Raw genomic sequence first — 14860 nt, 5'->3', positions numbered from 1 at the left:
TTTTACATAAAAACAGTAGATACATTATTCTGATAAACTAAATTATTCGACATTGTTTAAAATAAAATTATCTATTTTTCTTTGGAGTATAACGTATATATGTATATATGTATATAGTTAAATGAACAAAAATGTAATACGTAAACTAACAGAACCAAAACAGAACTGTCTCACCATCAGAGATCTTTTGCTGACAGTCAAGCAGGTCCTTGCAGACGCGGGCAGGGTTCTCGCGGGTGCCCAGTGGCTTCTTGATGCTCTCGATCACATCACTCAGGTAGTGCAGTGTCTTGAAGATGTCTGAGTTGTGGTCAGGCAGAGCCTTTTCTGTGCTCTGGAAACTCTGCGTGGAAAGAGGACGAAGGACATGGGATGTGATAGATGTGATAGATTTTGAGCGATGACAAGAGATGTCACATGCCCAACGTGTGTGTCCCATCGCATGAGGCAACCAATAAGTATCGGCAATGGCCTTAACTTTGTTTGACCACACATATGGTAGGGCAGGGTTTAAGCTGAATGGCGATAGCCACGGCAGCCACGTAAGCCTCGTGACATTATAGAAAAGAAGAACGCGACTTTTCCGTTGTCCAGAAAAACCTTGAGGTGGAAACGCGAGCCAGATTTAGCGTAAAAGAGCTGTCCCGCTCCGAGCCGCACCGTACCGCACCGCTCGGTGGAAACCAGGCATTAGTGACAACAAGGATCAACTCAAAGTAATGTCCAGAGGGTAGCTGTATCTTCCATTCAGGATGGAAAATAGAATTGATGGGATCTCTTTATTCATCAAATAATTAGGCCAAACTAATTCTCCATAAATGAATAAATCCATTCAATCAGCAAATTACCAATATTTCAGTATTTTACCTCTGTACTTTGATCAGCGTTGGAGTCGAAGAGTGTATGGACTGGTGAGTCATCATATTTTCGAAGCTGTAGGTTCAGTATAACAACAGTTAAATACAAAAAATAAATTAGTTAATTGTAATTGTTTGAAATGGAAGAAGCGGGCTATCACAAGGCTCTTAAAGGCCCACTATGCAACTTCGGGAATATCTTCGCTGTTTTCTTGGTTTTGGCACGCACATTACTCTACACAGCGCCCCCTACAGCTTCGTAGTAGATATTTCACAACACTGTCGTAACAACTCGTTGACGTCCCTTCCCCATGCACTTCTACGCGAGCCATGTGCATTTGTTTTCAAAGAAGCCGGCGAATGCGTGGAGCCATGTCCGACAGTACATGTCATAAAGTGTAGGCAAGGTTATACATTTTTAAAAGGGTGTATTTTGCATTGCAACAAACATAAATCCATCCTTTTTTATAGTTCACCCGGGAGAATTTATACCCTAGGTTATAACTTGTTTTATCCTTAGGTGGAACAGAACAATCAGTGTAAGAGGTTTGGCCAACATAATAATCGAAATAAACAAGAACCTGGATTCGGGGATTCAGTCTGTATCTGGGGGACAGACGAACAGCAAAACACCCATGGAAACAAAGGTGTTTATATGGTTGCAAGCAAGCTAGAAACATACAGGGCTCACAACAAAACGGTCGAGAAAACAATTTTTACAGGGCTCACAACTAAATGGTTGAGCAAAACACATTTGTACAGAGACTATCAGAATCAAGAATACCACGAAGACAAAGTTCACCCAAGGGTACTTTCAATTTCAAAAGCAACACGGCCGAGTCGGCGTCTGATTTGCAGTTTTCTTTTTCTTTCAGTTCACGCTATTCCTGAAAAGCTTGCCCAACGTTTAACTCGTGTCTGGCCTCTCTGTCGGTCAGTCTCCCTTTTCTCTTCTTCTGTTCCTCCGACATTGGGTTTCTCTGTCTCTTTTTAGTCGGCTGATCTATGATGAATATAACAATCCCTTAGTTACTTGGTGTTTATATCGAGCCGGGTTCGTGTTTGGGGGTCTGTGCCGTAAAGCAATTCGTTACTGTAGTGACCCTTGCACAGAAGCATACGGCCGACATCTTTCTTTATTCTGGGTAGAAATAGTAACATAGTTACGCCATTAAATGCGTTTATGGAAACATTTTTAGCGAGAAATGTGCATTTTACTTTCATAATGTTCGCTCGGTGAATGTGAAGGATGTTCGGTTTGATAGTTATGACGAAGAGTGAACGCTCCGTTCACTTGCATGGACAGAGTCTCTGGTTGCTAAGCAACCTCAACGTCTTGGCGGACTATTTCTCTCCTGATCAACACTACGAATGCTGGAAACACACCAGACACACATGTGAAGTTATTTAACCCGATTATCGTTATTTATGAGTCCTTAGCCCAAGTGAAGGAGTTCAAGTACCTCGGGGTCTTGTTCGCGAGTGAGGGTACTATGGAGCGTGAGATTGGCCGAGAATCAGAGCAGCGGGGGCGGTATTGCGTTCGCTTTACCGCACCGTTGTTACGAAAAGAGAGCTGAGCCGCAAGGTAAAGCTCTCGATCTACCGGTCGATCTTCGTTCCTATCCTCACCTATGGTCATGAGGGTTGGGTGATGACCGAAAGGACGAGATCGCGGGTAAAAGCGGCCGAGATGAGTTTTCTCAGAAGGGTGGCTGGCGGTCGCGGGATAGGGTGAGAAGCTCAGTCATCCGTGAGGAACTCGGATTAGAGCCGCTGCTCCTTTACTTAGAAAGGAGTCAGCTGAGGTGGTTCGGGCATCTGGCAAGGATGCCCACTGGGCGCCTCCCTTTGGAGGTGTTTCAGGCACGTCCATTGGGGAGGAGACCTCGGGGAAGACCCAGGACTAGGTGGAGAGATTATATCTCAACACTGGCCTGGGAACGCCCCGGGATCCCCCGTCAGAGCTGGTCAATGTGGCCCGGGAAAGGGAAGTCTGGAGCACCCTGCTTGAGCTGCTCCCCCCGCGGCCCGACCCCGGATAAACGGATGACGATGAGATGAGATGAGATCGTTATTTATATCCGAGATTATTTAATCTAACCCGATCTAAACTCTATCATGCACCCAAAACACGGCGGCGTTTGGGTTTCCTACCTCGGACTCTAGCGCAAGCCACAGGCGCGTTGACCATTTTTGTGACACACAATGATCAAGCGTCAGGTTAGGCGCGTTACTCGCGTTATCCAACGCGAGTAACGCGGTTGGTGTGGCCGTACCATTAGTCGATTGATCCATGATGAATGCAACAATTGCCTCGCAACTGGCTGTTTATATCTAGCCGGTGCCATGTTTGGGTGTGTGTCTGTGCCGTAAAGCATTTTCGAAACTACAATCTGACTACATTTTCGAGGATACTTCCGCTGCGTCACATCTGGATTGTGTCGGTCCGAACAGATCAAGCTGCATATGCGCTTTTTCACTGGAGAGGCGACATGGGTAAATGACACACCCACCAATCGACCCAGAAATGGATGCAGAACCATCAGCATAACTCTCAACCTGCATACTTAATGTAATTTTGGCCAAAAAAGTTGCATAGTGGGCCTTTAAGAAAATATAAACAATATTAGGAAATCCATTGAAATAAACCTTGTTCATTCTTGTTCCTTAACACTTTGAAGATGCAAATGTCCCAGAGCCAAGCAAATGAAATCTGACAAAATCCCCTCAGTTTAACTATTATTTCTGGAAACCATTAGCATGAAAAGAAAAAGGTTACTAAAACAGGACGTGAACTGTTACCATGCGATACACGATGCGCTAAATCCCTTTCACAGATCTTTCCCAGCAATGCTCAGGAAAAATGTAATGCAGATTAATTCATTCATTTCCATTATTGTGTTCTTGGCAAAAAAAAAAAAGGTGCTATAAACGCAAATTGAACAAATTAAATCTAAATTATAAAATACTGTGTTAGTGATAGAACTGATATGGAACATTTCTTTTGCGATCTCGAGGCTCCTTCCATAAAGGTAACGGATAAGACAAAAGACCGAACTCCCATTGCAACTGTCTGAAATTATTACGCAATAATGGCAATGCAAAGTGGTAAGACACCTGGCCCCGACGGCTATCCAATAGAATTTTTTAAGACTTTTTCTAAGAAACTATCCCCAATTCTTTTTGAAATGTTTATGGATTCTATATCCCGTGGGTCATTACCACAAACACTCACTGAGGCATCGATTATTCTCCTGCTTAAGCCAGGTAAAGAGAATACAGAATGTGGTTCATATCGACCCCATCTCCCTCCTAAACAGTGACGTGAAGATCCTAGCTAAAACTCTTGCCCTACGCCTAGAAACCACAATGACTGATGTGATCTCTGCTGACCAAACCGTTTCATTTTGGGGCGACACTCATTTACAAATATCAGACGGCTTTTGAATATTATTCACTCCCCTGCGTCCAATGAGGTACCTGAGGTGGTCATCTCGCTGGACGCAGAGAAAGCTTTTGACAGGGTTGAGTGGGAATATTTATTCACGTGTTTAAGGAAATTTGGGTATGGTCCAAATTTTATCTCATGGATTAAACTTCTTTACAGCTCACCCAAGGCCTCTGTGGTTACAAACGGCAGGCAATCACAGTACTTCACCCTGTCGAGAGCGACCCGTCAGGGATGTCCAATTAGTCCACTGTTATTTGCCTTGGCCATAGAGCCCTTATCCATCTCACTCAAATCATTGCCATCAATAAGTGGAATTTTTAGAGGAGGAGAAGAGCATAGACTAAGCTTATATGCCGATGATTTACTATTATTTGTCTCGGACCCTATTCTTAGTGTACCTCATATCCTCCATGCTCTGTTAAGATTTGGTAAATTCTCCGGGTATAAACTGAACTTTAGTAAAAGTGAATGCTACCTTGTTAACAACATGGCTCTTCAAATTCAGGAGAATGTTCTACCGTTTAAAACATCTAGAAACGGCTTTAAATATCTGGGCATTAATATAACTAGAGATATGAAAAACCTCTATCGGGAAAATTTTGCTCCTCTACTTGATAAAGTCAAATTAGATCTAAAGAAATGGAGAACACTCCACTTGTCCTTGGCAGGTAAAGTGAATTGCATCAAGATGAGTGTGCTCCCCAAATTCCTCTACCTGTTTCAATGTATCCCACTTTACCTTCCTAGGTCTTTCTTTAAAGGTATTGATAGCGCTTTTATTTCTTTATTTGGAATGGCAAGAACCCTAGGGTACGTTTAGAGCTTCTACAGAGGCCTAAATTACAGGGAGGCCTAGCTCTTCCTAATCTGTTCTACTACTACTGGGCTGCAAATGTTCAAAAAATAATGTTTTGGCTTCATACTCCAGATACAGACTGGTGCCACTATGAGGCTACATCATGCATCTCAACATCTCTCACGGCTCTGGTCACTTCCAGTCTCCCCGTTTCTATGTCCCAGTTCACAAACAACCCAATTGTCATCAACACTTTGAAGATCTGGTTTCAACTGAGACGGTACTTTGGTTTCAAACAAATTCTTAGCTTAAGCCCTATATGCAATAACCACCTCTTCCCCCAGCTAAAATAGACGCTACATTCTCTTTTTTGGCGAAGACAAGGCATTTCTAAATTTAAAGATATGTACATAAATTGTGTATTTGCCAGCTTTAACGACTTATCACAAAAATTTGGCCTTCCTCGATCTAGCCTATTTCGATATTTTCAAGCACGCCACTTCCTTATGAGCCATGACCCCAACTTTCCAATTCTCTCTTCAATGTCTGGCTTAGATGATATGCTAGATTCCCCGTTTAACTCAAAAGGCTAATATCTAGAATATATGATTGTATAGCTTCTCTTTAAAACCATAACCATCGCAAAGATAAGGGCGGACTGGGCAGATGAATTGGGGGAAGACATGGAAGATGACATGTGGAACTGTGCTTTACAAAGAGTGAATGACAGCACTTCTTGTGCAAAATTAAATATAATACAATTTAAAGTTCTACACCGGACTCACTTTTCCAAAGCAAAATTAGCTAAAATATATCCTAATTCAGATGCTAGTTGTAACAGATGCCATCACACCCCTGCCAACTTAACCCATATGTTTTGGTCATGCCCTGCTCTGGTCACTTACTGGTCTATGATCTTTAAAACAATATCTGAGGCGCTCAATACTGATTTCCAACCGAATGCAGCAGTAGCTATATTTGGTATCACAGACCGAAGACACTCACAAAGGAAAGTTATAAAAACATTTGGCCTTTGTGACTCTGCTTGCACGCAGAAGAATATTATTACATTGGAAATCAAAAAACCCTCCCAAAGCGTCTTTGTGGATGTGTGACCTGATGCACTTTATACAATTAGAGAAAATTAAATACTCACTTAGGGGGTCAAGGGACAAATTCTACTCCACCTGGGATCTGGTTTTGAAATACATAGGGAAACTCAAAACTATACCTGATACCCCATAGCAATATTTCTTGCACTAGGACCCTATAACAAGTAGCGTACAGCTTTTTTTTTTTTTTAAACTTTTTTTTTTTTTTTTTTTCTACCTACTATCTTTTTTTTTTTTTTTTTTTTTTTGCTATTCTAGGTGTGTGTACTACATGTTCAAGTGGGTGGGGGGGGTGGGATGTTGTTTGTATGTGTATGTAAAAAAAAAAAACTATGGATATGTCTGTTAAAATGTATGCTCAGTGTATTCTGCGTTCATATACATTTCCAAATAAAAAAATTATCAAAAAAAATAAATTATAAAATACTGTATCTTGAATGCATAGCAGAACTAGAATTTCATGAATTGGGAGATCCAACACAAACGTAATCCGTACATGTCATATGATAATGCCTAATCAGACATTTTATTTTATTAAGCACAATTGTGTAAATGTTATTTCATGTCTTTTATGGTTCAACAAACACATTTAAAGCCGCAAAGTTCTTACCTTGGCACCGGGATGACCAGGAGGCCCTTGGGATGAAGAAAAATAAACCACACAAACATGAGGGATGCATTAGAAAAATTATGCCACTGGGATTGCAGGCAAATGCCAACATTTAAGGTGGAATCTTAGTTATAGACAAATGTGTGATATGATTGTACTCTGGTATTCTAAAACAGATAGAAAATATCCCTTAATCGATGCTCGTGTGATTAACACATTTGTTTCCACATTACCTTGTATAAACCATTTCGGCGGGACCAATTTTTTTTCCCACAGAATTGTAATTTGACTTTATTATGGGCCCTATCTTGCACGCAGCGCCATTAACTTTCTACACTGACGCATGTATCGTTGCTAGTTTCTACCGCGCCACTACACTTGCGCCCTTGAGAGGCGTGTCGGCGAAAAGCAGTCCGGCGCAAATGATACATGGTGCTATTTTTGTGTCCCAAAAAGCAATCGCACCACTGATCGGCAAATACCAGTGCCCTGTACCACGAAGCTCGCTTAGAGGGTTAGCGAGGTATGTTGAGCTCCAAGCCTGGGTTAGTTGTACCACGAAAGTCGATCTCTTTTAGCGTCGCTGTATCACCATGGTGACTTATGCTCGCAACCAACCTGGTCGGGAGCAGTTTTTTCGGCTTAGTCTAGCTGGAGATCGGCTACTTAAATCGGCGTGCGCAGCTTCCTAGCCCCTCCTCTGACAATGGCGTCACCATTTGTGGGTGTTCCCGTGGACCCCGGCGCACTTCTGGTACAGGCGTCTCTCGGGTTTTACGGGACAGAACCGATCCACTTGGCATTGTCTGACGATATTCAGATTTCAGACTTTATTGTCATTGTGCAAACAACGAAATTGGGGTTCTTCATGAGATACAGATTCTCATAAGAGGGTGTTTGTTATTTGTGCGTCCTTTTGGACCTTATATAGACAATGATTACTGTTGCGCATTGTGTCTCAGTGACAGAGTGCTAGAGTCGAGGTAGCGCGTCAGTCTTGAATTTCTGCGCGGGGGTTCGACTCCCAAGTGACGCGAATTTATGTGAAGCTTAAAAAGTCCTAATTCTCATGCATATGGAATACTTATTCACTAAAGCTTATGGAATTATATGTGCTTATTTCGAACTTGAACCCATATTTTCAAGGCCGTGCTGGCACCACATCTATGGGGGTAAAATGCATGATGATAGACCGGCGAATTTGAACCCCGGTCGCTGGCGTTCGGGTCTTATAGGCCTACTAATCCACTACGCTACAGCCGCTACCTCTCAGCGGTCGAAAACATGCGACACATTTCTTAAATAGGGTGTAGGCCTATTTAAAGTGAATTCCCTAAATGATAGAATAAGGCAGGATGGACGTTGCTTATGCATTTTTTAAATCATCATCATTCTATTTGGATTAATGGCGAACAATTCTGCATTTGGCATAGTTATTTTACAGACCAATATGCAGAATCTTTTCACCTATACTCATATAGACTGCTTGATCTATCGTAAAGGTGAGAAAAATTACGCAAAAAACGCCCCTTTCACGTGAACGCGCACTGAACCTAAAGTGGAAAACCTGGTTTCAACTAATTGAATCTAAAGTGAGCTTCGTGGTACCATTTAACTCTGATTGCGAGTTGCGGCTCTGTCGAGCCAGGTTTTCCCAAGAAAGCCTGGGTATGTTCAGCGAGCTTTGTGGTATACCCCACTGGTCTAAATGCCCTAGCTAGCAGATAGCACAGTGGGTGTGGCTATTTTGACGTGCCATGGCAGGTCGGAATTTCAACATAAGCTTACACACACGTAGGCTATACACACACCAACATGCAAACAATTAGCGTATTTTAAACATTAGGATATCAAAGATGTTCATATGTTTGTACTGCATAGAAATAGCATGTGGATTGTGGATTCTTTTTTTTCCATAAGGGCTGCATGAATGAACACTAGTAGCCTAATGCCAATGCGTTCAAATAATAATAATGACAATAATAAACTTGTGCAAAGTATATCCCAGCCTTCCAAAACAAAATCTTATTTTAGGGTAAATGAAAACGTTGGTTAAATTATTTGGGAAAGCTGATACAGCGGTAAGAATTCGTACTTTAAACAATGGAAAAAAACAAAAACACCGTACAGCAACCACATCTTTTCTTGAGACAGATATCGTGTACAAGCACATAACTTTTAGGATTGATGAGTAGTTGAACGTGAGAAAACATAGTTTTACCGCGAGTGAATATTTAAAATAATGAATTAATGCGAACATTGAAAAAAACCAGCCCCCTGGTTTAATGCAGAAACGCGCACTCTGAAGCGTAGCTGCAGGATCCTTGAACGCAAATGGCGCTCGACTAAACTTGAGGTCTTCATCTTGCATGGCATAACAGTCTGCTCACCTATAAGGGTGCGCTGACTACTGCCAGGAACGCCTACTTTTCCAGTATCATCAACTTGAATAGAAACAATCCCAAGTTTCTTTTTGACACGGTGAGGAGGCTCACTCAGAAACAGACTCAGACCGTAGGCTCCTCGATTGTGGCAGGTGAATTCATGGATTTCTTTGAGAATAAGATTCAATCAATCGATTCAATTAATGCTTGCCGCGCGGCTTGTCCTACAGATCCTGTGGGGCAGGATGGGGTCCTGCCAAGTAGGGTGGGGAACTCTGACGCAACTCTCCCTGGAGTTCATGGCAATTCCTTTGGTGGAACTTGAAAGGGTGATAAAGGCATCAAAGCCAACAACTTGTATGTTGGATCCTCTCCCTTCCAGGGTTCTCAAGGAACTTCTTCCCACGGTGGGGCCTGCAATCCTCTCGCTTATAAATCTCTCATTTTCAACAGGAATTGTTCCCTCCAATTTCAAGGCTGCGGTGATAAAACCGCTACTCAAAAAGCCTGGCCTAGATCTGAATTTGTCAGGAAACTATCGGCCTATATCGAATCTTTCCTTCCTGTCCAAGGTACAGGAAAGGATTGTAGCAAAGCAAATCGTTGATTATCTGACGAGGAACAATCTCTTCGAACCTTTCCAGTCGGGGTTCAGGAATTTCCACTCAACTGAAACTGCTATTACAAGAGTTGTAAATGACATCCTTCTTGCTTTGGATAAAAATACAAGCTCAATGCTTGTGCTGCTGGACCTGAGCGCTGCGTTTCGACACGATCGACCACAGCACTCTTCTTCACCGTCTTGAGCACTATGTTGGTTTCGGGGGTACGGCTCTTGGTTGGCTTGAATCGTACCTCACAGATAGAACCCAATTTGTGCTTCATGAGGGTTCAGAATCAAAGCACTGTAAATTACGCTTTGGCGTACCACAAGGGTCGGTCCTTGGTCCATTACTTTTTGCAATCTACATGCTTCCCCTGGGCGACGTTATCCGCAGCTTCGGAATTAGTTTCCACTGCTACGCGGATGACACCCAGCTCTACATTCCTGTAGATTCCGGGGACTCGGCCTAGATTCAAAGGGTTGAGTCCTGTCTGGCTGCTGTGAAGGGCTGGATGTCACAAAACTTCCTACAGCTTAACACAGGGAAGACAGAGCTGATAATTATCGGCTCGAAGCGGGACCGGAAAGAGTTTGAGGATGTCTCTCTGTGGTTGGATGGTCTCGCCATCCCACAGAGTGCGTCCGTCAAAAATCTTGGTATCCTGTTTGACCCTCAACTATGCTTTGACCAACATATAAGGGTAACCCTTCCTTTTACAGTCCCCTAATTACTAGGTATTTACCCGGTACATACATGGTAAATCATAGTGTATTACTGGGTAATTACCACTGGTAATAAGAAGGTAAATACAGAGGTAGTTACCCGGCAAATACATGGTAAATCATAGTGTATTACTGGGTAATTACCACTGGTAATAAGAAGGTAAATACAGAGGAATTATCCGGTAAATTATAGTGCATTACTGTGTAATTACCACTGGTAATAAGAAGGTAAATACAGAGGAATTACAGCTGAAGTACTAAGTAAAACCTCCACTATTACCCATCAACTCAACTAAGTAGCGTGTAGTTGTAACTGTAGTAATTAAGCTGAAAATGTACTGTAAAAGGAAGCCTCGTTTTGTTTCCATGGTATTACCAGGTTCTTACCATATTATTTGTAATACATTATTCCCTTTTCCATGCAGTCAACACAAACTTGTACCATGTACGTTCTGCGACGTTAACAAGTAAAACACGACAATTTACCCAGTAATTAAGCTGAAACTGTACTGTAAAAGGAAGCCTCGTTTGTTTCCATGGTATTACCAGGTTCTTACCATATAATTTGTAATACATTATTCCCTTTCCATGCAGTCTACACAAACTTGTACCATGTACGTTCTGCGACATTACCAAGTAAAACACGACAATTTACCCAGTAAGTAAGCTGAAACTGTACTGTAAAAGGAAGCCTAGTTTGTTTCCATGGTATTACCAGGCTCTTACCATATAATTTGTAACTGGTTATTCCCTTTTCCATGCAATCAACACAAACCATATATGTTCTGCAACATCGTTCACCAGTAGTTAAGCAATTTAATTGTTGTTATAAAACCCCAAACCACTGTTGATGAAAGACATATTAAAATTAAACAAAATCAAAGGCTTATCTTTCAAACAATGCATATCTCACAAACAGGCACTGAACACTGAAGAAATCGGACAAAAAAAAGAGCCGTCCACATCAACTCAATTTAAATGTTACTGATGGTGTTTTCATAAAACACATGACAGTGTTATGGCAAGTGACCACAAGGAAGACTGCTTCAGCCTCTACAATTTGAATAAGTGGTGAATGCCATGCAGCAATCTGCCTATGGGAGCATCTTTGTGGTCATTCGCAAACCAATGAGTCCACTCGATGAATGAGCGATGACTCTTTAGTGTCTTCTCTGTGAGGTATCCCTGCAGTCTCCACATCTGGGATTTGAAGGCTGACCAAGACCTGACCAGGTACCTCCAAATCTCCCCTTCAAGAATCAGAAGACAAGAAAAATAAACATTCGGACTGTCAATTAATGAACATTTCTAGAACATGTAGAACTCAAAGATTATTTTGTTTATCAGTTAAGAAAGGATGCTGGTCCTCTGGCCATTGTGTTTGGTCATATGAAAAGAGAAAAAGGCATAGCCATAAATACAGTTAATAGGACGGGAGGGGACAGGCAGTTAGCTCCGGTTAGCCCTTTAGCATCGAGCTAGCGGAGCTTCTGTCACCCAATTTATTAAAATATCCGGATTTAATCGGGCTCTCTCCCATAAGTACAGTTAATAGGACGGGAAGAGACAGGCTCTGTTAGCCCCGGTTAGCGCGATGCTAAAGAGCAGCTCTACCGGAGCATGCCACCTCAACAGGTGCAAGTTAGCCTCCGGTTTGATATTCGCCGGATATTCGGTTTACCACCCAATCGGATTCATCAACATAAGTGCAATACATTACGGGCTTAGTATGTTGAGGACGGTTTAAGATACCGTATCGCGAAAAATCACAAACACATGTTGTCGCCATCGATGTCTGTGCAACAACGTCATTTACGTTCTCTGGCTGCTACCTGTTTTTAGGGACCGTCAACAAGTTACACTCACCGACTGGTGGCAGAGACGTTACCATGGAATTGTTTCTGGAAATAAATCATATAAAATAACATAAAAATCACTAAAAAATACATTTTGTCACCTGATTGTAGTAGTAGTTGCCAATGGTGGGCTGCTACTTACTGCAGGTAACTTTGCTAATATATTGCATTATTGTTAAACGGGATGCAATTAATAATTTCAAATATAGTTTGGTCGATTTTTGTCGAATATTAAACTATTAACTGCATTATGATGAACTATATTGCAATATATTTGTGTGATTCATTTCCTGAAACAATTCCATGGTAACGTCTCTGCCAACAGTCGGTGAGTGTTATTTGTTGACGGTCCCTAAAACAGGTAGCAGCCAGCACGTAAATGACGTTGTTGCACAGACATTGATGGCGACAACATGTGTTTGTGATTTTTCGCGATACGGTGTCCTAAACCGTCCTCAACATACTAAGCCCGTAATGTATTGCACTTATGTTGATGAATCCGATTGGGTGGTAAACCGAATATCCGGCAGATATCAAACTTGAGGCTAACTTGCACCTGTTGAGGTGGCATGCTCCGGTAGAGCTGCTCTTTAGCATCGCGCTAACCGGGGCTAACAGAGCCTGTCTCTTCCGTCCTATTAACTGTACTTATGGGAGAGGAGCCCGATTAAATCCGGATATTTTAATAAATTGGGTGACAGAAGCTCCGCTAGCCTCGATGCTAAAGGGCTAACCGGAGCTAACTGCCTGTCCCCTCCCGTCCTATTAACTGTATTTATGGCTATGCCTTTTTCTCTTTTCAATATGACAAACACAATGGCCAGAGGACCAGCATCCTTTCTTAACTGATAAACAAAATAATCTTTGAGTTCTACATGTTCTAGAAATGTTCATTAATTGACAGTCCGAATGTTTATTTTCTTGTCTTCTGATTCTTGAAGGGGAGATTTGGAGGTACCTGGTCAGGTCTTGGTCAGCCTTCAAATCCCAGATGTGGAGACTGCAGGGATGCCCTCACAGAGAAGACACTAAAGAGTCATCTCTCATTCATCGAGTGGACTCATTGGTTTGCGAATGACCACAAAGATGCTCCCATAGGCAGATTGCTGCATAGCATTCACCACTTATTCAAATTGTAGAGGTTGAAGCAGTCTTCCTTGTGGTCACTTGCCATAACACTGTCGTATGTTTTATGAAAACACCATCAGTAACATTTAAATTGAGTTGATGTGGACGGCTCTTTTTTTTTGTCCGATTTCTTCAGTGTTCAGTGCCTGTTGGTGAGATAATGCATTGTTTGAAAGATAAGCCTTTGATTTTGTTTAATTTTAATATTTCTTTCATCAACAGTGGTTTGGGGTTTTATAACAACAATTAAATTGCTTAACTACTGGTGAACGATGGTGCAGAACATATATGGTTTGTGTTGATTGCATGGAAAAGGGAATAACCAGTTACAACTTATATGGTAAGAGCCTGGTAATACCATGGAAACAAACGAGGCTTCCTTTTACAGTTACAGTTTCAGCTTACTTACTGGGTAAATTGTCGTGTTTTACTTGGTAACGTCGCAGAACGTACATGGTACAAGTTTGTTTAGACTGCATGGAAAAGGGAATAATGTATTACAAATTATATGGTAAGAACCTGGTAATACCATGGAAACAAACAAGGCTTCCTTTTACAGTACAGTTTCAGCTTAATTACTGGGTAAATTGTCGTGTTTTACTTGTTAACGTCGCAGAACGTACATGGTACAAGTTTGTGTTTGACTGCATGGAAAAGGGAATAATGTATACAAATAATATGGTAAGAACCTGGTAATACCATGGAAACAAACAAGGCTTCCTTTTACAGTAGTTTCAGCTTAATTACTGGGTAAATTGTCGTGTTTTACTTGGTAACGTCGCAGAACGTACATGGTACAAGTTTGTGTTGACTGCATGGACAATGGAATGTATCTATTATAAATGATATGGTATGAACCTGGTAATACCAGGGAACAAACGAGGCTTCCTTTTACAGTACAGTTTCAGCTTACTTACTGGGTAAATTGTCGTGTTTTACTTGGTAACGTTGCAGAACGTACATGGTACATGTTTGTGTTGACTGCATGGATAATGGAATGTATCTATTATAAATTATATGGTAAGAACCTGGTAATACCATGGAAACAAACGGCTTCGTACCCAGTATTTAAGAAGATGGTACCATGACACTAGAGGAAAACTTCCTGCAGAGGTTGTTACCAGGTAAGTAATTCCATAGTGGTAATTGAATAAACCCTTTCTAAATGGGTGTAGCTATGAATAATAACTAAGAAAAAGTATTTCATTGGAAAGTACTATGCTAATTTCTAGATAGTACATCATTAAATTTGGGCTGTTACCAACATAAACCTTGGATCATAGGTGTTTCTAAGAATTGGTTGCCTAATTTCCTAGGAAGTACACAATATCGGAGT

General features: G+C 41.6%; 1 protein-coding gene across 1 annotated transcript in view; it reads right to left on the bottom strand.

Annotated features, from left to right (window-relative positions):
• The window catches only part of LOC115555884 (collagen alpha-1(XXIV) chain-like), a 31757-nt gene that overhangs the window by 4851 nt on the left and 12046 nt on the right, over positions 1-14860 (bottom strand). Inside the window, 2 exon segments of the mRNA XM_030372928.1 lie at positions 175-343; positions 868-968. Coding sequence (XP_030228788.1) covers positions 175-343; positions 868-968 — 270 coding nt within the window.

Source organism: Gadus morhua, chromosome 12, assembly GCF_902167405.1.
Source record: "Gadus morhua chromosome 12, gadMor3.0, whole genome shotgun sequence".
Taxonomy (NCBI): Eukaryota; Metazoa; Chordata; class Actinopteri; order Gadiformes; family Gadidae; genus Gadus; species Gadus morhua.
This window is presented reverse-complemented; position numbering and strand designations above follow the sequence as displayed.